A 27679-nucleotide genomic window follows, 5' to 3' on the forward strand; every position below is an offset into this window, starting at 1 on the left:
TTCATATACATGTATAATCAGGTAAAAATGTAGGTGCGGCATTATTTCTTCCTTGTCGGCCGCTAGATCCAATAGAAACTTACAAATTACTAACATATCATTAAGGAATTTATTTTTAAAAATTACGTAGATGACGGATCTAACTTGGCCTATATAAAACACATATAAATCAGAAAAATCGAACATTTTTCTTGAGTGTTAACAGACCTCTATTGTAAGTAAGTTTCAGAACAACCTGATTCAAACATCTTTAAGTCTCAGAAAAGCAAATGCAACAAAAATTTTAAGGCTGTTTAAAAATGAAAGAGATGTTTCATTTGTAATCTTTAATTTGCAATTTAGCTATGTATACTTTTTGATTGATATGAATTTGTTTTAAAATATTGAAAAATTTAAAATCGTGTTTCTTTTTAAACTTCAGCAATTCAAATAAGAGGCGGTGCCAAATATGCGTGTCCTGAAGAACTGTCTGATTGTCTTGACAATAGCTATTGACATCGGGCTTTGTGCCCCGCCGTGGAATACGGACAAAACAGAAGATGAGAATTATTACCTTTTCAATAGAAAACCAAACGTTCCGATTTGGAAACATAGAACGAGGTATAATCCTTTAGGTGGCCAGGAGCCTGTAGGCTGGAGATTCGGTGACGTCGCTGATAAGCTGAACACGGAGAAGAAAAATCCAAATACACGGATATACTATCTCGCTGCTGTGGTGATAGATTGGGACTACGCTCCTTCGGGTCAAAACTTGTTCAACGGGGATCAGCAGTAGGTTTCATTTATTTATTTATTTGATGACATTTCAAAACTATATATGCAACATAGTCCTTAGTATTAAAATTACTTGCAATCTCGCAATCTTAAAAATAGGTCAATTCGATACATTTTTATATAAGTAGGTAGTACTCATTAGAAAATGTCCTCCTGCCTCTGTGTCAGTTTTTGCGAATGAGGGTAAAACATAGAAAACAAAACAACAACTTTGTGTTAAATACCATGACCACTTTGCGGACAACTTTGTGTTAAATACCCTGACCACTTTGCGGACAACTTTGTGTTAAATACACTGATCCCTTTGCGGTCAACTTTGTGTTAAATACACTGACCCCTTTGCGGACAACTTTGTGTTAAATACAACGACCCCTTTGCAGACAAAATTGTAAAGACTTTCTGCTTGAGAAATGGAAATATATTCTTTCTTTAATTATATTTGTTCTGTGTTAGTAATTGTGCGCGATGATTACATAGCTTTCGTTCTATCACAAAATGCAAACAAGTTTTGAACTATCGTATAATACTCATTAACAGAATATATGATTTACAAATTGTCTCTGCAGGGCATTTGACGCCAGGGCTAAGCAAGGGACGGACAGGATCGGACGGGTGTACAAGAAGGTGGTCTACAAAAGATACACTGATGAATCCTACACTAAAGAGATCCCTAACCCCGGCTGGATGGGATATCTGGGTCCTACTCTCAGGGCCGAGGAGGGAGAAAAGTTGGTCATTGTCTTCAAAAATATGGCCAACAATACGGGTCGAAACTTTAGTGTCCATCCCCACGGTGTTCTCTACAAGAAAAACTCAGAAGGCAAGTTGTCTTTGATAAGTTTTATTTAATTTCTTGGTACTATATTCTATTTAATTACATATTTAATCAAAACAATTATGTTTAAACATTTCATGACTACACTTTTTAATATAGCTGTAAGATTCGTAGAAGAAAATATCTCTATGCAAAAATTATACACTGCTCGTTATATATATATATATATATATATATATATATATATATATATATATATATATATATATATATATATATAATGCGTAAAAACAGTTTGCGTGTCCAACTCTTAAAGAGGACTAAGTGCAATATTAAACAATGCCAAATACTAATACTCCTGCAGCTGCTGCTGCTACTACTACTACTATTACTACTACTACTACTACTACTACTTATTATTATTATTATTATTATTGTTGTTATTATTATTATTATTATTATTATTATTATTATTATTATTATCATCATCATTTCATATCCCACATGTTACATCGTTGGTGTAGTGTACTTTTAATATTGTACTTTGTGTATTCCTTTGTTTATTTTGTGTATTCCTTTGCTTATCAAGTTTGTAATTTATATGCTTTTAGTTGTCTTTTCTCTTTACACAATTAATGTCCTATGAAGAAACATGGAACGTCTACGACTAATGCTTATAACTTCATTAAAGTAGGCATATATAGTTCATGCTCTCATTAGGTGAAAGTACATTTTTCGATTTTTGATTATGCAAGGAAGTTCAACAATTGCATTCGGGATTAAAACAGACATTTTTCTATATGATTACGTCACATTTTCACTGTTTGGACTCATTTGAGTACTTTTCAACGTTTAACCATAAAATGAAAAAGAGAGAAAGTGATGAAACTTATAGAAAAAAGAAACAATGAAAATTACATTGTGCAGAAATATAACGTAATAAAAAATGTCATGGTGTTCAAATGAATAGAACATCCTGCTTTTCTAAACAGCTTTTACTTATTTCTTCCCCATCCTCTCTTCGATAATAATAATAATAATAATAATAATAATAATAATAACTTTACACTAGTAATAAGGTAATAAATATCTTTCTATAATATTGTTACAACCATCATCATCTTTGTTGTAATTATCATCACCGTTGTCATTATCAGTATCAACATCAGCATCAGCATCATCACTTGCTATTTATAACACAGGTGCCCTCTATTTGGATGGAACATCAAATGCCGATAAGCTAGATGACGGAGTTCCTCCCGGAGGGATGCATGTGTATACGTGGGAAATCACCGGCAATTTTGTGCCCACCAATGACGATGAGAGTTGTCTAGCATGGGCTTACCATTCACATATTCAATCAGCCCATGACATCAATAGTGGGCTCGTTGGAATGCTGATTACATGCAAAAAAGGTAAGAAAAAATAAAAAATAATTTTTATATATATGTGTGTGTGGTGGGTGTGGGGTGTGTGTGTGTGTGTGTGTGGGTGTGCGTGTGTGTGTGTCTTTCTTTAAATTGCTCCTTATCTATGACTTTGGAATTATGTCGTTGTGGGGCTATACATGGGGGTAGTATAACTGGTGAAGGAAAAACCCGGGAAACCCCCGGGAAGAACCATCGACGCACGGGAAGCTACCGGCAAGCTATCTCATGTACCCACTTAGGCCGAGCCTGAGTCTCGAACGCACGCAGGCAGAGATGAGATCGCAACGATCGCGCTTGAGACAACTCGGCTTCATGGCTCCTGACTTAGAATTACTTTTGATAAATTATCCCATTGTTAAGCATTAAATGGTCTTTTTTATTTTAGGAAAATAATTTGTGGTATTAACATTTTTAAGAATTTAAGCTAGCTGACTCTAGAACCCTGGTGGGTTACAATAGTAAATATTATGTATTCACAGTAATGATTGTTATGTTCATTATGGCAGTACTTATTATGAATGCTATCGTAGTAATTAAAATGTATGTTACAGTAGTACTTTTTATGTATGTTACACTAGTAATTAGTACGTATCTTGCACTAGTAATTAGTATGTATGTTACACTAGTAATTAGTACGTATCTTACACTAATAATTAGTATGTATGTTACGCTAGTATTTAGTACGAATCTTACACTAGTAATTAGCATTATGTTACACTAACAATTAGAACGTATCTTACATTAGTAATTAGTACGTATCTTACACTAGTAATTATTACGTATCTTACACTAGTAATTAGTATGTATTTACACTAGTAATTAATAGTATCTTACACTAATAATTATTATGTATGTTACACTAGTAATTAGTACGTATCTTACATTAGTAATTAGTACGTATCTTGCACTAGTAATTAGTACGCATCTTACACTAATACCTATTATGTATGTAACACTAGTAATTATTATGTATCTTACACTATAATTAGTATGTATGTTACACTAGTAATTAGTACGTATCTTATACTAGAAACTAGTTATGCATAAGAACGGAAACTTCTGCAAATTCGCAGAACAGAAAGGAGAGTGGTGGTATGTTTTCTTGAATATCAACATTTGAATATAAAAAAAAACATTAAAAACTAGCATCATATGTTTAAAATTTCAGGCTCACTGACAAAGCCAATAAACAAATTCGAAGAACCTCGAATGAAAGATGTTGACAGAGAATATATCATGTACTTTGATAGCGTGGACGAGACCGTTAGCTGGCTGTTTGACGATAATCTTGATAAATGCGGCAATCGCACAGCGTGCGAGGCACTAGCAGCGGCCAACAACGTCAATTTCGTTAACAGTAACATAATGCAAAGCATCAATGGGTACATATTCGGAAATTTGCCAGGTATAGTTACCAGACAGGGCGAAAGAGTGGCTTGGCATATAATGTCCCTGGAGTCTGGTATCCACGGAGTGACAATACTTGGGCAAACATTCAAGTATATGAATAGACGGTGAGTTCATTCTTAATATGAAAAGTGTTTGTATTAAATAATCCACTTTTTCTAACTAATAAATTCAACACTGGAATCACATAGATACGAACAATTAAAATTACATTATTAGGAACAACATTGTTTCTTTTTTATGCGATATCTTTTTTTTCCATGAATTTCTTCACTTCGATTTATTTCATTTTTATTTCCATCTTAGCACAGCTTTATTTCCATGTCTTGCTCATTCGAACAATGTATTCTATTTTTTTTTTCAAAGGAAACTATAAATATGGCGGTAACAGATTAATATAAATATGATCGTTACAGATTAATGTGCAAATATGAATGGCTGGGACATTTAAAAAAAATGTAAAGTGACGAAGTGCAAGCATATTGATTTCATTTTGAAACGACAAAATTATAATTCTTTAAACTTCTGATAACTCATTTAAGTCAGTGTTTTCTTCCCTTAACTTAACTCTTCAAAATGCTTTGATAATTTAGTGTACAGTATACAGTTTCTTAAACATTCTATTATTGTATTTGCAGAGTATCCAACTTGAACATATTTCCTGCATCATTCGTGACGGCACAGATGCAACCAGTGAACGTCGGAAGATGGCTAATATTTTCCAGAAACACTGATGACTTTCCCGGTGAGTGACCAACTTATATAACTAAATATAATGAAAAATGCAGTTTCCTAAGTTTGATAAGTTTCTTCATTTTTCCCAGAGTAGTTAATTACTTGAAAATAGAGTTACATTGACAGTATGTTATTTCACTTGTGATTCACAGATATTAGAATGACCGTCGGACAATTACTCTACCTATTGCTTTACTTAAACTCTCCATCATGGAAATAATTTTGTTTTTAAATTCACACACATGTGGCATTGCAGAATCACTTGCCCCATGTAATAAGACCATGTATTTGCCACTGGAAGCTACCTGACAGTGATTCACCTGTGAAGCATATCTTGCGCTAATAAAAGGTGTTAAATCCAAGACTACGATGACAACTCCATCTCACCTGTCATTGTTCAGCGACTGCAGTAGGGGAGGGCGATTAGCCTGCTATTTACTAAATTACAAGATTGACCAGTAGGTGCTTTGGAAGTTAAATTTTGTTTTAGACTTTTAGGTAAGTAATTTCCACATATTCGACCAATCACAGTTCATGAATAACTTAGACACCTACCAGTTGTACTCTCTCATAAGTCGAGCACAACTGCAAACTGCACATAGATCTTTCGTCGCATCATGCACCGGCAGATCTGGGTCTGTTTCAGTTTGTTAGGAGTAACCAATAGAACAAACAACATAGCTCCATGTCTACTGGCGCATTATGCCACGGCTGATCAGAATACATATTGCTTTAAGTTAGACCCGACTTATAAGCGAGTATACAATATAGGCCCTTCTAGCGACTGATTGGTTTGGTATCCTGGTCTTTAATATACAAATGTCTGTATCTCACATGCATACTGAATGAAACGGGACTTCAGTTCGTAACACAGGTGAACTAAAATCAAGGATAAATACTACTATGTGAGTATTGATGACGATGCTTAAAGATTTTGACCGAAGTCTGCAAGAGGCAAGTTGCTGACATAGATGGCGAACCTCTCATTGCGATCCAATCCGCATTTAAGTCTTAACAAATCTAATCATATTTTTATGACAGCTGAAGCTTCAGCGACATTATGCGAAATTAGTTGTAACAATCTTAACTATGATTGTCCCGTTTCATTTTAAGTTATATATATATTGTGCTAATATACGGTGTTAACATTTTGTTGCTACAAATGGTCTGGCAGTCACCTAAGGTCAGTTCCAGACTCTCACTCAGTTGTAATCCTATATAAATGTCTTTTGATAACATTAGCGTGAAAAATTAGCGTGCGCGTGTTTTCTCTGTTTTGAGACAGTTGTAATCTTGCCATTAAAGTAGTTAGACCAAATCATATTTTGTGTTACTTAACAAAACATAACATGATTTCATAAGTGAAAATTTTGGAATAACTTGGATTTATACCATTAAGAATTATATCTCCATAACAATACTGAAATTTGGATGCACATGTTTATGTGTTAATTGTGACATCATGGAAAAACTCAGCTTAAATTAAATTGATTGCAAAGAACTGCAAATTTGAAAATCCATAGGATGAAATGATTAGAGATAGAATTGTCTGTGTGACTGATTCTGATAAAGTAAAAGAAAGACTTTTACGAGAAGATCAACTGACATTAAAAAAGCAATGGCTATCTGCAGTGCAGACGAAGAATCCAAAAAGCAGATTCGAAGTATGCAAAATGAAGTAGCTGCATCAGAGTTCATGGTTTGAAAATGAAGAAAACAGAAAAGAAAATGTCACAACCAATGAAAGCGGAAACGACATATATGCAATCACACTCCAGATTTTTCATTTTCCAATTCAGTTAGACTTGACATCTCAATTATATCATATGTTTTTTCTAGGTCAAGTTCCTCATCGTACGATAGCTTGTAAATCTTTTTAATTTTCCTTTCACTCTCTTATGAGGTAGTTTTTAAATGTTCTGTTTCTGGTTTTTGACTTGTAGATGGTTTCGCTTTCTTGGTTCTTTTTCTCTGTTCTTTTTTCTGCTCATTCGTTAATGCTTTACTTGGGTTTTCTTTTTGTTTCTGTTGTCCTATTTCATCTTACGTTTCTCCTTTCTGCTTCTTTTGTTGTTGTTTCTGTTGTTATTTTTGTTGTTGTTCTGTCGCTTGCATTTTCTTTTGTTGTTGGTTCTGCTGTGTTTCATTTTTCTCTCATTCGGTTCTTGTTTTTGTTGTTTCTTTTTATCCATTGGTTGTTGCTTCTGTTGTTGTTGTTGCTGCTGCTGTTGTTTAAACTTTTGTTGTTGAAAAGTTCTGTTGATTCGATTCGCTTTGTAAGAATGGTTGTGAATATCATAGGGTTAGAACTTAATTTTAACTACAATTAGTAGAACTTTTACAACTCGCCAGAAACTATTTGAAATATATATATTCATGTGCAAAATAAAACTTTGTCAAGTTTGAATATGCTTGCAAATGTATTAAAAAGACAAAGATAAATGGATATGTGAATTTAAAAGAAAATCACAAAACTCATTTTTATGGGAGTTATGGTAATATACGATGTTGACATTCCAGTTCTACAAATGGTCTGACAGTTACAGGCCACCTATGGTGTTATTCTCCATATGATTATATATATATATATATATATATATATATATATATATATATATATATATATATATATATATATATATATATATATATATATATATATATATATATATATAATGGGGTTCATTGCAGCAGTCGAAAGGAAATATACCAGACACGTGCATCCGTTATGACAATGTATATATTAGGGCTTGCTTGCAATCAAAAGCATTTAAACCGAGTTTTTTAGTGGATAGCTATCATAGCATACAGCTCACGTACAACATAACAGATGTTCAACTCGGCTCTCATAGCTTTGCCGTCATTATGCCTAGAGACAAATAAAGATTACTTGTTCGGTCTACACGAGTAGAATTTATATGTTCACAATACTCAGTCTTCGTCATGACGCTCAGTATTACTGGGTTGCATACTTTGGTGAAAACTGAACTGTGTAGTATTATTATTCATATTTGATACTGTTTTAAACTGTTCAATCACATACACAAACGATATAGAGAAATCTAACTTTAGTCTTTCGTTCTCCTACTTAATTAAGTATTAAATCAGTCCGCTGATGTTAAATTCCTTAGTTGGAGAACGAAAGTTTCAGGTTACCTTGCTTTATATTGTTTGTGTGACTTACTGAACCGTTAACAGTGAGTAGAGATTAAATCGGTGTATTGACGAGTCCTTAGTACGATGACGAAAGCTTCAGGTTAACTTTTTCATATTGTTTGTGCATGTGATTGAACAGTTTAAAACATGATCAAATATACGGCTGGATAATTAACACCAAAGTCCATAACTTTATCCCGCCCCATTTAAAGCTAACACGTTTTCCGTCCAACTTTCAATATTAAAATTCTGCGTTAATTTTTCAGCTGCAATTTTTCTGGCCTGGATGGACTTAAGATATATAGATCGAAAAAAGTATTAGTCTGTTCTCACTGCACTATGGCCATGTTTAAATTCTGAAGCCCTAAAACTTAGAGGGGACACAACTTTGTCATCTCTCTCTCTCTCTCTCTCTCTCTCTCTCTCTCTCTCTCAGATATGGTAGAGACGCTACAAATATTTTAAAAAATAATATAAATATAAAATGTTCTTGTTCACTGTGAATCATTTGATAATTGACAATTTAAAACTCAAGTATGAAATATTATTTCCAGGTGGAATGACTGCATTTCTGACCGTTGAGCCTGGATTGTATAGACCACCCATACCTTTTGTCGGTACATTAAGAACATATTACATAGCGGCAGAGGAAGTGGAGTGGGACTACGGTCCAGGAGGATTAAACATGTTTGACGGTGGCAATTTGAATGATACTGGAAGGTATGCAAAAGAATTGCGTGACATTCTATTTAAATCACATAGGTTTGGATATAGACTTGCCGCATCGTACATAGGAGACCGAATTGAGATAACGTTTCCATTTTTCTGGATTGCGTTCAGTTCTTTATTTTAAATGGACTCAGAAACACTATAGGACGTAAAACTTTGCATGCCCGCATCTGGCCATGAATACCACACCCCGAAATTCTTCCAAACCTTTAAGAAACGACCGACATCTAGTTAGTTACTTATTCCTTATTCCCGATTGAATCAGGAAGCGGGCATCAGTTATCGATTCAATCAGGAATAAGTAACCAGATACATATTCCCAATCCAACCATTCTCACATACAGTTGGCTTCTTATTCCTTTTTCACATCCTGGTGGCTATTTATTCCATATTTCCAGTTCGATAAGTAATTGGTCACCATTTACTGATTGCCGATTAAAAGAAATCCTACATCAAACCCGAACACTCTTGAGGGCATTCATTTCTATTATTCTAACCCAGCCGGAGAAACACGAGTGTTCTTTCCATACCAGATATATAAAGCTGCGTACTTAATAGCAATTAGTGCCCTGAAGAGTGTTCAGATTTGAGGTAGGATTTCTTTTAATCAGCAATAAGTGGTATTGTATAGGGAATAAGGAATAAGTAGACAACTTGATTTTAAACTGGTTGAAGTAACCATTTACTTATTCGTTAATAAATTTGTAACTGGTTATTTATTCGTTATTGAATCGGGAATAAGGAATAAGTAACCAACTTGATTTCAGTTTGGAAACATATGTGTAAGTGTCATTGAAGTTCAAGTTGAGAATTAAGAGTAGTTTTTTTTTTTTTTTAGCCCGTTCCAAATCCTAGATTTCCGGACCCTCCACCCCCGCTATAAAAACGTACAAACACACAAACTTACAGTCGCTTGTACTTGAAATTTGGCTATCATTTAATTCTTGCGTATGTTTATTGGGTATAATGCACATTTTGAGTAAATGGACACCTAGACTTTTGCGTTGGTGCCCTTTCAAAATTGTGGAAACCCTCCTCCAACACTTGACCCGACCAGGCCCTGGGCTTTATTGTCATGGCGTAGGAATTTGTCATGGCTGTTGTTCACACACACACGCAAGGAATCGTACCGTTGCGGCAAATTAGAACAGAACAAAAGACAGAGAAAGATTTAATCATATTTAGTTTAAATGCATTTACATATTTTACACCTATGCATATACCCTGAACAAAATTGATACAACCACAAACTGACGTAAGTTTGTCTGTCACAAGATACCTGTTAGGTCTACGAGCCCGTCGAAGCATGTAATGATCACTGGTACGTTGACGCATCAATAATCAAACAGAAAGGTTTTACAGTTCGAATAATAATAATAATAATAATAATAAAGACACACACACACACACACGTTAAGTATATCAATCAGTATCTCCAGAACTGCAAATATTGCCTTTTACGGGCGAAGGGATTTTGTAATAAGAGCTTTGATGTCTTTGAAACCTGTCTTTGACTAAACGTATTTGTTACTTCATAGAATTGATTCTTAGTAACTAAAGGTTCACCCGAATTATAAAATTATAAACTGCACCGTATGTCTCTGTGTTATATATGACTGATATTGATATCGATGTACTTGACAAATATTAAATACACAAATAACGCTAAATATACGTATGCCTTATTTCTCTTTTGGACATTCCTTCCTGACTCCCTCAAGCGTATGAGTAGAAATGGAATTGGAAATAAGTACTGAGTATATCAAACTAGTGATCTGATTTGGAAACGATGGTTGGGAGAAGAAATGGGTCGGAACAATGCGGTTGTTTGGGTTTGCAATTTCATTAGCTGAATTAATAATCTTTCATTCAGTTAATGCTCGTGTTTGATATATACACATCTCATGTAAAGGTGTGAACAATCGGTTTAAAACCATTAAAGGTATATGAATAAGATGCACAGTGTTATGTCTCTCTCCGGCTCTAAAACTACAAATACATATTTAATTTCAAAATAAAACAGGCAACACTTTCTTTGTCTACGATAATATTAATGATCTGCATTGTTTTCCAGCACATCGGCAGGGTATTTTACACCTAGTGCCACCAGGATAGGTGGAAAGTATAAAAAGGCCAAATATGTGGAATATACGGACAGCACGTTCACCACCAAGTTACCGCTAACACCGGAAAAAGAACATTTGGGGATCCTCGGTCCATTAATCAAGGCAGAAGTCGGAGACAAGATCAGTATTGTCTTTAAGAACCTTGCGACAAGAAATTATTCAATCCTCCCATACGGCGTCGAATTTAATAAATCTGAAGAGGGTGGATTCTACAAAACTGAGAGTAGGTATATGCAGAATGTGTTCTGACTTTCCCATCTGAAACATAATCTTTTGATTCTTCTGTAAAGTTATCAGATTGTTGTATATGAATCAAACTGATAATTTAAACGCACTTTGTAATATAGAATCAATTTAGCATTGAATTTATACCATATGTGTTTTTGTTTTAATTAGTTATTGAATTAAAATCAATATAATTCAGTCGCGAGACTGACAGACTTCGCGATTTTCTTAATGTATGGTTTACCTTGACCTTCAAAGCGAAGCAAAATGGCTCAATTTCTCCTGAATATGATTTGAACCTATCTTTACACAACTATTTTTTTTCAGGCGGTGTATTAAGTGGTAAAGTAGCCAGTCCTGGTGACCTCATTACCTACCACTTCAGAGTCACAAGCGGAGTAGCCCCAACAGCAGACGACACGGACTGTATTACACACATGTATCATTCCGCTGTCAACATTCTTAAAGACCTGAATTCGGGCCTTATTGGTCCGCTTGTGGTGTGCAAGCGAGGGATATTGAGGGCCAACGGAATGCCGGTATGATTTTTATTAAAAGTAATTTTCTTAATTTTCTAAGGACCAAACTGTCACCATATACACAAGAAAATAATATTTTCAAACCTAGATCAGAATAAAATTTAGTATTCTTAACATGTTTTTGTTACAAAGAAACTAATACAATTTTCACATAAACGCTCGCATATAATATAACATTACTTGTCTGTTTGTCTATACGTCCGTATCTCTTGTAGTAGTTTATATAAAAAAATCTGACCATTAAGGTGACTTATTCTTTTTATACCTAAATTAAACTACGCAGGAGAGTTGTCATTAAGGATAAAATAAAATCTATACATTCTGGAGCTAAAGTCAACGGTCGAAGTCACTGATATGACGAAATAGATTGGTTTTCGTGCTCCTATTTGATATTTACTGAACATAAATTTACCAAACTTCACATGCGGATTGTTTCTTATGGTTATGGTAATTGCTAATTTAAAGTAAAAAGACGTCATCCGTTTCTTTCAAAACATTTTGTATCTGAAGAAATATACATTATATGCGAAACTAATTGCACAGAATTTTCGGCGTGTGTGTTTTTTAAATATATATCCCAATTATGGTTATTGAGAAACGTGTTGGAAGTCCGTCTGACTTTTGATTGTTTTGAATGGTACCTTGAATTATGTTTGCCATGCACCGGCAGTACTTTAGAGTAAGATTACCCTAAAATCCGATTCGAGCTCAGAAAGTGAAAGGTCAACGTAGCTTTAAATTGAAAAAGGTAAACAATTTCTGGGAGATAGTTTGAGTTCAACTGCACTTACCATCGCCTTCATCTTGAAAATATAAAATTGAATTGGAGCGAAACCAGTTAAATTAAACTTCAAGCTGAATGGATGAGGTTTACTTTTCTTCTGTCCGCGGTAACTGAGTGGTATAAAGTGCTCGCGTATACCGATTATTTCCGTCTCATCTTTCTGCTCTTGAGTTCGAGTCTCAAGCTCGGCCAAAATGAGTATGCGAGAAAGCTTGCTAATAGCTTTCCGTGGGTTTGATGGTTCTTCCCGGGGTTTGTCCAGGTTCTTCCTCCACCAGTCATCCTGGCCGTCATATGTGTCATATCTTGTGCTGAAAACAACAACGAAAACAACAACAACAAGAACGACGTCAGTCCGCAAAAAACAATTTTTTGGAATATATATATATATATATATATATATATATATATATATATATATATATATATATATATATATATATATATATATATATATATATATATATATATATAGCAAGAAGTCAAGATGCCTGATTCAAGGAACCATGAAGAGTTCCGATAGAAAAGTTAATAAGCAACCATGACCAAACAGACTTTAGCTTCAGTCATATCAAATTTAACAAGTTTGTTTATTAACTCCTGCTATGATTATTGGTGGGACCCTAGATGGCTCGAAAAATAGTTATAGTATAATTGGCGGTAATGATTAGAAAGTTTATCAAGTCATTTTATGCGATTGGCAAGAAAGCAACCATTTACCTTGGGCGTCAGAGGTGAAAAGGCATAAAATTGATATGGACCTGGATTAGATATTGTCTATATTATGTCAAGACGCTGTCATTCATGTCAGTATTTAATCCAAGATTAAAAATAAAATATTTTATTTTCACTATTGGATCGAAAACGATATATGACTGAAAAGTTCTTGCAGACAGCTTCAAAATTTGGAATATACTCAGAATTTATATTTAATTACCCTGTCACTGTGGAATATCACATAGTTTATTCTGAGTGTCCCTGTCACTGAGGAATATGCACATAGTTTATATTGAATGACCCTGTCACTGGAATATGCACATATTTTATATTGAATGACCCTGTCACTGTGGAATATCACATAGTTTATATTTAATTACCCTGTCACTGTGGAATATGCACATAGTTTTTATTTAATTACCCTGTCACTGTAGAATATCACATAGCTTATATTTAATTACCCTGTCACTGTGGAATATGACAGTTTTTATTTAATTACCCTGTCACTGTGGAATATCACATAGTTTATATTTAATTACCCTGTCACTTTGGAATATGCACATAGCTTTTATTTAATTACCCTGTCACTGTGGAATATCACATATTTTATATTGAGTGACCCTGTCACTGAGGAATATGCACATAGTTTATATTGAATGATCCTGTCACTGTGGAATATGCACATAGTTTATATTTAATTACTCTGTCACTGTGGAATATGCACATAGTTTATATTTAATTACCCTCACTGTGGAATATCACATAGTTTATATTGAGTGACCCTGTCACTGAGGAATATGCACATAGTTTATATTGAATGACCCTGTCACTGTGGAATATGCACATAATTTGTATTTAATTACCCTGTCACTGTGGAATATCACATAGTTTATATTGAGTGACCCTGTCACTGAGAATATGCACATAGTTTATATTGAATGACACTGTCAATGTGGAATATGCACATAGCTTATTTTGAATGACCCTGTCACTGTAGAATATGCACATAGTTTATATTGAATGACCATGTCACTGTGGAATATGCACATAGTTTATATTTAATTACCCTGTCACTGTGGAATATCACATAGTTTATATTGAGTGACCCTGTCACTGAGGAATATGCACATAGTTTATATTGAATGACCCTGTCACTGTGGAATATGCACATAGTTTATATTGAATGACCCTGTTACTGTGGAATATGCACATAATTTATATTTAATGACCATGTCTCCATGAAATATATTTATAGTTTATATTTAATGACCCTGTCACTGTGGAAGATGCATATAGTTTATATTTAATGACCCTGCTTTTTTCTTCCAGAGAGGCATCGATAAAGAGTTTTCCATCCTCTTCTTTACCTTTGACGAGACTTTTTCGTGGTACCTAGATGAAAATATTTTGACTTACACCCATTCGGATCCAACAACTTTCAACAAAAATGACGCCGGTTTTACTGGAGCTAACAGACGTCACGGTAGATAAATTTCTGAATTCAGCAATAGAAGTTGTGTACAATAACTTGCTAATGGCAATTCTGATCTAATATTATATAAATTATACAATTAAACAGATACGTCATTTAGAAGTTTAATAGTAGAGTCGAAATAAATATAGGAACAGCGCTATTTTTCTAAATTAAGCATAGAGATACCAAGATCTCCAAGAAGAAACTATATTGGCGAAACGTTTCACCCTCCTTATATCGAAGGAAACGCATCATAAAAAAAAATTTTTCTAAGAAAGAGTAAGAAATAAATGAATTTTTTTTTCCCTTCCAGGTCATTGGCATGATGATTATGATTTCGAAAGCATTGGATCCAATTTCAGTATTTTTTTATATCGTAGATAAATAAAATTTCATTCAGATTAACGTCTAATATATATATATATATATATATATATATATATATATATATATATATATATATATATATATATATATATATATATATATATATATATATATATATATATATATTAAATCTCACCACTAGCGAACATTTTAAAATCATATTGAATTTGTATATTTTTCAGCTATTAATGGTTATATGTTCGGAACGATGCCCAGACTTAATATGTGCGTGGGACAAAGGGTCGCATGGTATGTTATTGGACAAGGGGGGCGCTTCGATATGCATGGAGTAAATTACCACGGCAATACGTTGCAGATAAACCAGGTGAACCGCGACTCAAACGTAGTCATTCCTGGAACTTCTTTTACTGGTATCATGGACACAGATAATGTTGGTTAGTATTATATATATATATATATATATATATATATATATATATATATATATATATATATATATATATATATATATATATATAAAGAATATAAATCATATGACGAATAACAGTCCTTTCAGGTGCACTGGATCCAGCAAGGGATCACGTTTGTCAGGGATTAATTAAGATAAATGTAAAAAACTGACTACGAACAGTGCAAAATTAGTATATAGCTAGCCTAAGCGCTTTCGACTCTCAATGAGTCTTTTTCAAAGGCAAATACAAAACATAGACAAGACAAACAAATAAAACAGAAAAACCGTTGTCTTTTATAAAACTTTACATGACTATGACTTGTTGCGGATGCTGAAAGATATTTTATATTGACCTGGAAATCGATGAGCCATAGCGTCATATATTGACCTAGAAATCGATGGATCAAACAAAACGTGCAAAACAGAGAATGTAATGTATCTCATCACATGTAAGATCTGTAGCATCCAGTATTTCGGAGAAACTGAAAAGCTACACAAAAGGATCAACCTTCATAGATCTGATTGGATGACAATGAAGCTGTACAGAAGCCCAATCGCAGAACTCTTCTTCTCCCATGGCCACACTTTCAGTGATATAACACTTATAGCACTTGCTCACAACCCCAAATAGTTCCGAAACCAGGAAAGAAAGAAACTTACTGAATACGCCGCCTTAGAACGTTGAAACCAAGCGGTTTAAACCAAGAAGACTAGAAAAAGACAGCCATTCTCAAATAAAAGTACCTTTTTGCAGCAGGCATGTTCTCTTTTCAATAATTATCTAAATTTGCTTATTAGTCACCCAATAACCTATAATTACAATTATAACAATGAAATATCCGGGATATAATTTGCGCGTACATAAAATTACATAAAAGAACAGATGACACTATGACTCATCGAGGTCAATATAAAATATCTTTCAGCATCCGCAACAAGTCATAGTCTAGTCATGTAAAGTTTTACAAAGACAACGGTTTGTCTATTTTAATTGTTTGTCTTGTATATGTTTTGTATTTGCCTTTGAAAAAGACTCATTAAGAGTCGAAAGCGCTTAGGATATATATATATATATATATATATATATATATATATATATATATATATATATATATATATATATATATATATATAGATAGATAGATAGATAGATAGGATGCCATGGTGCCCCTTAATTTTCAGCCCTCTGAAAACCAGATTTAAAAACTAATGTTTTCAAGACTCCATAAGTATTTGATTCAATGGGTGGTACGTATATCAGCAGAAAAATGAATTTTTCTTTGGCTGCTTCTAAATTGTGATTTTTTTAATATAAAAAAAACACTTTGGGGAAAAAATCATCAGATCTTCAAAGGTGTGCAGCCACCTATCAAAGATGTGTAGCCACCCTTAAAGGTTTGTAGCCACCCATCAAAGGTGTGTAATCGCTCATTAAAGTTATGTAGCCGTTCATCAAAGTTGCAAGAATTTTATTCACCTTTTCGTTTCAACTTTTTGTGACAGAGCTAATATCAAGATCAACAAACACTGTCAAAGAATAAAACATCTGTATTCTGAGTTCATTGAAAATAGGAAATTCCATTCCTTCGTACATGTCATCGCCCCAATGGCACAGCAATGATCAATGATAACACATGATAACCGATAGCCTTAACAAAGCACTGAACAGCTCCACAACAACAGTGCTGGATTATAAGAGATTTGAGAATTGTCTGGTTAATGGATTGCAACGAGCATATATTATGATTTAAAATGGAAATCGTAGGTCGGAGAAATTGAGGTCACCAAGTTATTTTTTGAAATTATATTCTAATCTTTTCCTTTCATATATATCTTTGGTAGCTACAGGGCCTTTTGTAATGCTTTTGGAAGTAAAAAGTATAAAACGGCAGAAGTAGGTGATGCACTAAGGCGAACCACACAAGCGGATTTGTTTAAATTCACATAGTTTTTATGCGCTTTTGTGGATTTTGGCGAAGAATGGCTTAATTTCTCCGTTACAAACTCTCTTTCGATCATTAATAAAAGCTGCAAATTACCATTCCTCCACAAATATTATCACGTGACTTCGTGTGAAAATAATTATACAGTAATACATATTATATAATCGACTGGAATGAAAACTGATGTGAAGGTATATGAACAGTTTATACAACCATACAAAAAAAAAAAAAAAAAAAAAAAAAAAAAAAACCAACAACAAACAAACGAATATACTAATATTTGTGAAATTGATTTTATCCTATAAAATGCATTCAGTATCGTTTCACAAAGTTATTTTTTGTTTTATAGTAGGCAGTATTTTTAGTATTACCTATTAAGGTCATGGATTAATACATCACTACTATACGCAGCAGTAAACTTGATATTTTAAGAACCTTTGATACATATTTTTTCTCCAATGAGCATAGCATTTCAGTCAAATAAGATACAAAAAATTTCAATTAAAGAATAATAAAATAGTTGCATAATTAATGCACGTTATCATTGTAACACGTATCTCTTGCTTTCCATCTAGGTAAATGGGCTTTGGTTTGCCGCACGAGTTTCCATTATCAGACAGGAATGAAGGTTTTGTATAATGTTGAATCTTGCGGGAGAGCGACCGGAAGTGTTAGTGGGCCTTTCCGGGGAAAAATCCGAACTTATTACATTGCAGCAGAAGAGATTGTGTGGGACTATGCGCCTCTCAAGAGAACCTTGATTAAAGGAGATAACCTGACTGATCCAAATACGTAAGTGTGTGTGTGTGTGTGTGTGTGTGCGTGTGTGTGTCCAGTGATGTGCGCTTGTGTGTATGCATGCATGTATCCGTGCATTTTATGTATTCAACCATATAGATATGCAGGATAGATGGAAAAGTAAAGATGGATAGACGAATGTAGTCAGTAAGTCAGCTACTTAAATATTTAGATATTAAGTCTAAATTTCGTAGACGTTTTTATCCTTTGGTGATACCTTATTGCATTGGAGGCAAAGCAATAATAAAAGGCACATACATGGTCCGATGATTCTCTCAGGGCTAATGGTCTAACAATAATTGAGCTATGGTGGTTACAAGAGAATATATGACAACAACTTGCTGATAATACCAATGATTATTCTCTGTGGACATGATGGTTTCATTTTTTAATAGGGAAACTCATGCTTTAGAAGTAACAGCAGTTGTCTTACCAAACTGATGCATTTGATGTTTTAACCAGTCGCAAAACTGGAAACATATAATACGATCACCTAATTATAGAATGATTAAACAGTTGAAATAGTAATAATTATTGATAAGGAGCCATTTGGAGAACTGAAGTTTTTGTCGGATGTCTTATATTAACACTTTTACGCCTTTTTGTTAGCACTTTATAATGATCTGACAATAATCTCTTTGGGGTCTGAAAAAGACTTTTTAGGGGTTGGACAAAGATCTCTTTGGGTCTGACAAAGATCTCATTGGGGTTTAAATCCGTGACCTTTTTAATAGCTAATCAAACTGAACATTGCACGATTCTGAAAGTGAATCGTCTTATTTTGGAACTATCAATAGCAAAGACAATATCGTGGAGGAAAATGGCTGCTCCCGTGTTTACACAGAACGATCTCACGCTGACAGGGTATTCCTTCTTGAAAAACAATACTCTTTTTATGTGGCAACATGAAATGTCTTCTCTAAGATAAAATCGAAATCGCCTAATAGTGGTATATTTACTTCGTCGGTTATATAGCGACCAAATATTAGCCAAAATATTACCTGCCAACAAGACACTAAACGAAGTTTTCTATACCTAAAAGATAGCACATATGCATTCTTTTCTGAATTTTACTTCATGATATTAATTTTTATATTCAGGCCTGGTGAAATCTACGTGCGAGACAATGACGTATTTATAGGAAGCAGCTACAAAAAGGCCGTGTACAGGGAATACACAGACTGCACATTCAGTACACAGAAAGTACGTGAGTCGGAAGAAGAACATTTGGGATTTATCGGGCCAGTAATCAGGGCAGAAGTTGGAGACAAAATTAAGGTGGTCTTTAAGAATAAAGCAACTAGATCCTATTCCATTCATCCGCATGGAGTTCTTTACACAAAAGATAACGAAGGAGTCGGGTATCAAGACAATTCCACAGTTCATTCAGACGACTCTGTTGCTCCGGGGTCTACTTATACGTACACATGGGACGTACCAGATAGGGCAGGGCCTACCACAACTGGCGGGAATTCTGTCGTCTGGCCATACTATTCCCACATTGAACCTGTAAAGGATATGAATACAGGACTTCTTGGTCCAATTGTTATCTACAAAACCAACTATCTTGCAGACAGCAAGGACAACTATAAAAGAGGTGGTCCCGGTATGGCGGAATGTAGAAGAGACAAGTCGTCAAGACTTTGTCCGTACGACAGGGAATTTTTTATGATATTTCAGATCTTAGATGAAAATCTCAGCTGGTATCTAAAAGACAACATTGCTACCTACGCTCCCAATCGAGTTAACCCCAGTGACGCTTTATTTATGCAAAGCAATCAAAAGAACGTCATCAATGGCCGTATTTATGGGAATCTTAAAGGTCTAGAGATGTATGTTAATGAAAAAATTGCATGGTACATTATAGGATTCGGTTCCTCTTTGGATGTACATACAGCTCATTTTCACGGACAGACGTATATCCACAGAACCAATATAGACCACCTTTCCGACGTTGTTGAGGTGTTCCCCACCACCACTGAGGTAGTTGAGATGGTGACTAGCAACCCCGGCGAATGGCTTATACATTGTCATGTGTCGACTCACATGGAGGCCGGTATGCAGGCAACATATGCCATTTACGGATAGTAAATAATAAAAATGCAGTTTTAATTAAAACTTGTAAATCTTTTTGTGAGCAGAAGCACGTCAATTTCTGTGTGTCAACCATATTATATCGCAATACATTGGGGAAAATAGCTGTCATGTAAAATGTTTCAGCTGAAGATGTCATTAATGCAACAGCTAATTAGCGTAAATGGAAAATTACTTCCTACTCGACCTATTGCCAATAATCGGATGAATCTTTATATGCATGATTGATGGTTGAAGGAATGGATGGATGAGTGAACATATTGTATTGATATTAATTTCCTCATTGATTAATTTATCATTCCATCTCCTTCTGGGATGAAATTGCGTATGTTAAAAATCTATTATCTTAAAGTTTAAAAAGGCCAAAGAGAATGAATATGGAAGCAAAATATGTTGTAGTGTACGTATCCAGAGATGAAAAGAACCGATATAGTTCTCAGGTGAGAATAACCTTTTGAAGACATAGTGAGTTAACGATATCTATTATTGCTACACACATAATGTTGATACGATAGCCTCTAGTGTCTATGTAAGAATCAACATTTGTGATCCAGGCAGCCGAGTGGTCGAATGCGCTCTCCTTCAGCGATCACTTCGACATATTATCTCTGTCTGTGTAGGTTCCACACAAATAAGACTATACAAGAAACAAACTTTCCTTTTTAGTTTTGTTGTACGTTCGAAGATAATTATAATTATGCGAGATAGTTATTCCTAACGTTTGCTCAATAATTGTTCATTGTTGTTTTTTTTTCTCTTTATTAATTTATATGATATATATTGTTATCGCACAAAAGAATATACACATGAAATTTTTTTTTTTTAATTTTGATGTACTACCGGTGACAATCTTAATTATGTGATGTATTTCAATAAAGCATGCATTAAAATTGCGTCTGAAAATACTGTAATGAAAAATAAACATATTTTCCTATTTTCTGTCGTTTACACTTACTTTACGCACCTCCCTCCAGGCAAATCACGTATTTTTGCCCAAGGTATGGGGTCCTTTTTACTGTAATAGCCATTAACACACTACTCCACCATATGATAAAAATACGATATTATGTGTTTATAAGTAGAAAAGTGGATTAAAACAAAAGAAACATTTTTAAAATCTGAAATTGTTAAAGGATAATTTCTGGGCATTCTATTAGCACATGATCGTTTTATTCGAAATGTTCGACAGGTCATCCTGTTAGTACCTGCTAGAAGAATGCTGAGAGAGAGAGAGAATTTATTTGTCACTCCAAATAGCCCTTTTAATCAGATTTAATTCTGACTGTTTAAGTCGTTCTTGTTTTCTTAACAACACCGTGTATGGTTACCTCACAGACCTTTACTTCTGTCATTGTATGCAAAATTAAAAGTTTTTTTTAAATGTATATCACCTGCATTAGGGATGAAAGAACTCAACAGTGACATTTATCAAGCATTTATTCTGCCTAATGTTGTGGCAAGATGTTGACGGACGATTTTACTGATAAAATGCTTATTAATAGGGCCTGAGTTATGCGAGCGAACACAGTACAAAGCATACCTGTTGCCTAAGTTTTACCGCTTAAGTACTTATCATACACCTATCAATTTTATGCAAGAAAGAGTAGATTCCTATCACTATCCTACCAAAGGAAGTTGGAACTTTTTCCTTGAGGTTTCCCGGTAAGTATGGACAACTCTGCCATAGCCTCACTTGGCATGCAAAAGAAAACGGGTAACATTCTCTGTAAAAATTTGTATAATTAAGTTCCAACAATTTGCCCTATTTAGGTTGTAAATAACTGTCAAAATAATTTTGTAATTCGTATGCAAAGTCCCCATCAGAGCCTCTCACACTGATTTTATCCTGGCCTTGGAGTGTAACTTTCAGAGTCATTAAGCTGTTAAAATTTTCAATGTTACAACTTTTAGAAATGTACAATAAATGTAAATTTCATGTATGAATTTACTGCCCCAGTAGGACTAAGAATTTGTGTTACAAACAGTGACCGAAGTGCAATTGAATAACTGTTTCACGCGCTTCATTCATAAACTGCGATATTCATGCGCATATTGGTTTATCAACGTGCAATTCGATTCATGATTTAGGATGAATTGCGTATTAAAAGTTTAAATGTTAAGTAATTTTTTGTTTGTTTTTCAGTTAAATATAGTGATTGTTTATAGACAAATTCTGAAAATTGATAGGTATACAACAAAAATATAATTATTATAGTAATTCTATTTTTATTGCAAGATCGTGTATTGTTGTCAGCATCATGATCATGACAAGTCGCTTCGCTTCTTCTAATGTACCGGATATTCTGATACTGATAAGTCGAGCATTACTATGACAACAATCATAACTGCTAAAATAATAATAATAATAATAATAATAATAATAATAACATAAAAAAGGAAACATTACGTAAAACAAAATGATTTTGAGGTCAATAACATACTTATCATTTATTTCTGTTAAAATATTTCAATGAACATTTCTACTTTACTTCGGCCATGAAGTAGCTTTGAGTTTATAATAAACCGAAATATTTCTTGTACGGGAAAGAAGCACGAATGTCGAAATGCCGATTTTCTTTTTCAATAATTATAATAATAATAATAATAATAATAATAATAATAATAATAATAACAATAATAATAATAATAATAATAATAATATAATTCAACGAAAGTTTGGCCATATTCAGTCGACTATATTTTCCTTTTTAAAACATTATAAACTGTCCGTTTTCTACTTTAGTTGAGATGATCTATTTCCCCATACGCACTATATTATTAAAACTTCAAACCTGAGTATATACTAGGAAAGTTAATTTGTTTAAATTTAAAAAAAAACAACGGGGGTGGGGTGGGGGTGAGTAATTCATGACTCAACAAGAAGGCCATATGAACTAGCAATGTCTCTCGTAAGAACTTACCAAATTACTATACCATGTTACTTTCATAGGAGTATCTACTTCAGATTTCGGGAAAGGTTCTACAACTAAAACATGTGGAAATATTAGCAAATTATTCTGCCAAAAACATAATATCAGAAGTGTGCATTAAATACAGATTGGACAAGTTTGAACTTATTTGTATGCACGGAGAGTTAGATTTTTAACGACAAATAAATTTCCCTCCTTAATATAGCAGAATGACAATATCAGTATAAACAACGACGACAGAAATAATGAGAATATCTACCAGAATGATGTCATGACCAACAACTACAGGACCAAGTACTACTCTGGTGGCCTAGTGGTTCAAGCGTCAGCACCATGATGTCCCTGTGCTGAACATCATTATAAACTGCCACACTGCAGACATCGTAGCGATATGACTGAACAATTGTTAAAGTTACGTTAAAATTCCAACACTTACACAGAGAGAGAGAGAGAGAGAGAGAGAGAGAGAGAGAGAGAGAGAGAGAGAGAGAGAGCGGGTAGTGGCGGCAGAGTCATAGGCGGAAAAGCAGCGACAATGACACAATAAACATAATCATAAATGAGAGTAGTTAATAAGTTCTTGTAAACCTGTAAGTATTGGTGTGTATTTCGTAAGAGTATTACAGGATTTAACATTACACCCTTGTCTTTACGGGCCCAACATCAATTATATTGCTAAATATGTCCCTGGCTGTGTATGGTGCCAAACACTTTAGAATCGTATCAGAATGCATAGGTTTACATTAGATGCCACTTTAGAGCCGTATGGGAATTTAACATTACACTGTAGGTCCACATTGAATGAACCAATAGACCCAAATGGAATTTACTATCAGCAAAACAAAAGAGGTAGAGAAAAAAGAAGGAAACAAAACAGACACGAGCATACACAAGAAAAAACAACTTGTGTAGTGACCAAAACTCAACACCATACCATCTACACACCGTATGTAGTGAATATAATCAGTAACCTACTACTCAGCACCCAACACTATACGACTATACGATCAACACGCTGTGTTAGTGATCAATACTCAATACTAAACTAACGAATTACCATGTTGAGAGAGAGAGAGAGAGAGAGAGAGAGAGAACTTACCCATATTGAACCAAAATATAAGCGACGACGACGTTATATGCCACCCTAAACTCTCTAAAAAGTGTTCGCAGAAGTTCAGTTGCCATGAACTAACACTATTTAAGATCCACCAAAAAATATCGTTCGGTAGCACCTGGAGATTGTTTTCACTAGCATCCACCCACAAAGTGACTCTCAGAAATTTTTAGAACAATGGCTTACACGTACAAAAATAAACAGTTCAAACTCAAGTTCCAGCAGAAAAAGCAACTGTCTTCGTCACGGACTTGTTGGGGTCATTGTTAGAGGAAGTTAAATGACAGTGCCAAAGCCCAAGATTAAAACCATTTGCGACTATCACTCACAACAATATCAGATCTCTTGTGAGGATCGAATTTATTACACTTGCAGCAATATCTTCTTCCAAAACCTTGGACAAAATTCAACAGGCGTTTGACATGACCGATGGAAAAGCTACTCGTTAAATAACACGTTTTACCCCAACCGCCTCAAGAAGCAGCGAAAAATACATTGCATCAGCTGGAGACCGGACGAAATATCATCCAGATTAGCAACGATCTGACGTGTTTGGCAATGTCAACAGTCTCCTTACGTGACAGCCAATGCTCGTAAAATCGATTTCTCTCTTGGAACATTTATGAAATTGAGTCCTCTCCTTGGACACCGATAGTTGCATGTTCATCGATCGACCTGGAACCTATCATCCAAACATAGAAGACGAACGTTTAGTAGCTTAGGCCGATGAACATTCCGATGAGACTACTTTGAGTTTTGCCAGTGATGGGCCTAAATATTGCGGTTACCTGTACAAAGACAGACAGGACGACAGTTTATCAAATGTAAAATGAAAGGGCTGACATTGAACTAATGTTCCAGTCAAGTGGTCAGCTTTGATGTCTAAAAGACGTCTCAAATCAGGTCACGATCAAGACTTTTGCGTGAAAACGTTGTATCCTCACAAAATTGTACTTGGAAAAAATAAATCAAATTGTCTACGAGAAGAGAATGGGACTTCCCGAGCAAAGCACGTTAAAGTACGCATACCGTTCTACAGGACAAAAAGTGCAAAAACAGTGAAAGACCATTTTGACCTGATGCTTATACGGATAATGATGTATTCCACACAGAAGCAATGTGATGAACCCCTCGATGACTGAGAGTTCAATGCCTTGATACTAGAATGACTCAGTACCCTGCGACATTAGCGATGCACTCACAAGCCAGCCTGGATACCAAGAGCTCATTGAGATTTACAGATCAAAGAAGAATGCGCGTTTCCTGTGGCTTTGCCTGGCTATTGTGATTTTGAACGTCCATTAAACATGCTGAAAGTGAAATGGCCAAAATATCTGGAAGACCTAGTCTCACATCTTTAGTCAGAGTATGGTTTGTCTCCTTATGACAGGAAGAACTGGTGAAGTGTTTCAGTTGTTGTAGGAAACTTCAAAAAGGGGAGTGCAAAGATTACGCTTTCCTGGAGCATTGCTAGAAGCTGTCGCCAACTTCCTTTAGTAGGGCCAAAAGTGATCCTCATTTCGGGTACTTTGTAAGTGGAGAGAATTTGATCAATAGGACTTGTGTACCTCAAAAGACAAGGAGAAAAAACATGAACATTGTCTTTTTTAAATCTGACTATTTTTGTTGTGTTACCTAATAACATACTAAATATAAGTAGTGAAGTGGGGGGGGGACATTTTGGGGCCAGGGAATTATATCTGCAATAGGGTCCCGGTACAATACGATAAAATGGAAATTTAACATAGGAAATTTAATATGGGTCTTTCCACTGTCCCTAGATAGTCCCAATCACCCATAGATTTTAACATGCTCGGTACTGTCAAGGGACAAAGGGAATTGAATATAGGGAATGCATAGAGACAATGGATTGCGCCCGTCTAGGGTCAATAGGAATTGAACAGGGGTGACGTCACGGTACTGGAGAAACAATGGTAACAATGTTGCAAGTGGCTGACTTCAATCGGGCGGAACAGTGTGGAAGGGGTTGACCTGAATACGCGTTACTCTAGGGACAAATAGAGACATAAAAACGTGGTTAGAGACAGGGTTAGAGACAACGTTAGATACATAGAGACATAAATATACAAAACAAGCACACATATACACAAACAAACACATGTACACACACAAACATAAGTTGTGTTTAGGGACAAGTGTTTTTTGTTAAGGAAAACACACACACACTCCGAGCTTCAGTTGAACCGAGCAGGAGATCTCGTAGTTAATTATACAGAAGTTATTTATAGATTTGAGTAGTCAGCTGAGCTAGTCTGTGTGATTCGTTATGCTTTATAATATTTGTGTTTGTAGGGACATATGAATAGGTACGCTATAGCTATACAGATTAACATTTTTGCGTAGTTTAAATGTCCTTAAAGGTTTCTCTATAATGTTCCTTTTTTGTCCCTATTTTTGGTCTCTATAGCGTCGCTAAAGTGTAGCTAAGCAAGTTTATTTTATGTCCTATTTCTATATTTCCCTATTTTTTTATATTTCATAGTCAATATTTACTAGAGAATAAATGGCTGACCTGAATACGCGTTGCTGTAGGTAAGTAGGTAAAATGAATTTGATAGGAACTAAGGGAGTTTTATAAGGACAAACAAAGATCAATACACACACGTACGCGTACTCACACAAAATTATACACAAACGTACGCGCGCACACAAACACATACACACACGTACATGAGCAAATATACAAACACTTGAACATAGACAGACTGATGAACATACATATATCACACAAACAAACGGAAAGAGAAAACGAAGCCATCCCTCCAGATTAATTCATACATCCAGAGCTAGAAAGACCAATAAAAGAAGAACCGCCAGAGAATTACACGTTTTTGATTATTAAATAGAAAATAATGATGCACCTAGAATGTTGCGTATGTTCCAAGTCGGAACTGGAACTATTTGCCGTGCCACCCACAATGATGACAATTCAAGAATCCCAATGGGTAGAATTTCATCCCGTCTCCTCTTTGACGACCTCAAAAACCATCGAATTTGATGTCAAATGACAGCCCGAAGATTACATCGATCTTAATAACAGTTACTTGTACCTGAAAGTCAAAGTGATCAAAACGGAGGACAACGCTTCAGGATCCGATGCTAGAGTAGC

At 34.7% G+C, this 27679-nt stretch overlaps 1 protein-coding gene across 2 annotated transcripts; it reads left to right on the forward strand.

The window, feature by feature from the left end:
• The first annotated feature begins 193 nt into the window (after positions 1–193).
• Positions 194–21441, forward strand: LOC149804694 (hephaestin-like protein). 2 transcript variants are annotated; one of them, XM_089943138.1, is made up of 13 exons: positions 194–214; positions 422–771; positions 1341–1594; positions 2752–2964; positions 4148–4493; positions 5025–5131; positions 8832–8997; positions 11081–11355; positions 11685–11896; positions 14727–14880; positions 15441–15653; positions 18189–18405; positions 19512–21441. In XM_089943138.1, the coding sequence occupies exons 2-13, from the start codon at positions 449–451 to the stop codon at positions 20497–20499; spliced, it is 3468 nt and encodes a 1155-aa protein (XP_089799264.1). In that variant the 5' UTR covers positions 194–214; positions 422–448; the 3' UTR covers positions 20500–21441. The 2 variants fall into 2 exon arrangements, with proteins under 2 accessions (XP_089799264.1, XP_089799257.1); XM_089943131.1 differs by having other exon boundaries at positions 201–218.
• Positions 21442–27679: the final 6238 nt, after the last annotated feature.

Source organism: Sinohyriopsis cumingii, chromosome 2, assembly GCF_028554795.1.
Source record: "Sinohyriopsis cumingii isolate HCF-2022 chromosome 2, ASM2855479v2, whole genome shotgun sequence".
Classification (NCBI taxonomy): Eukaryota; Metazoa; Mollusca; class Bivalvia; order Unionida; family Unionidae; genus Sinohyriopsis; species Sinohyriopsis cumingii.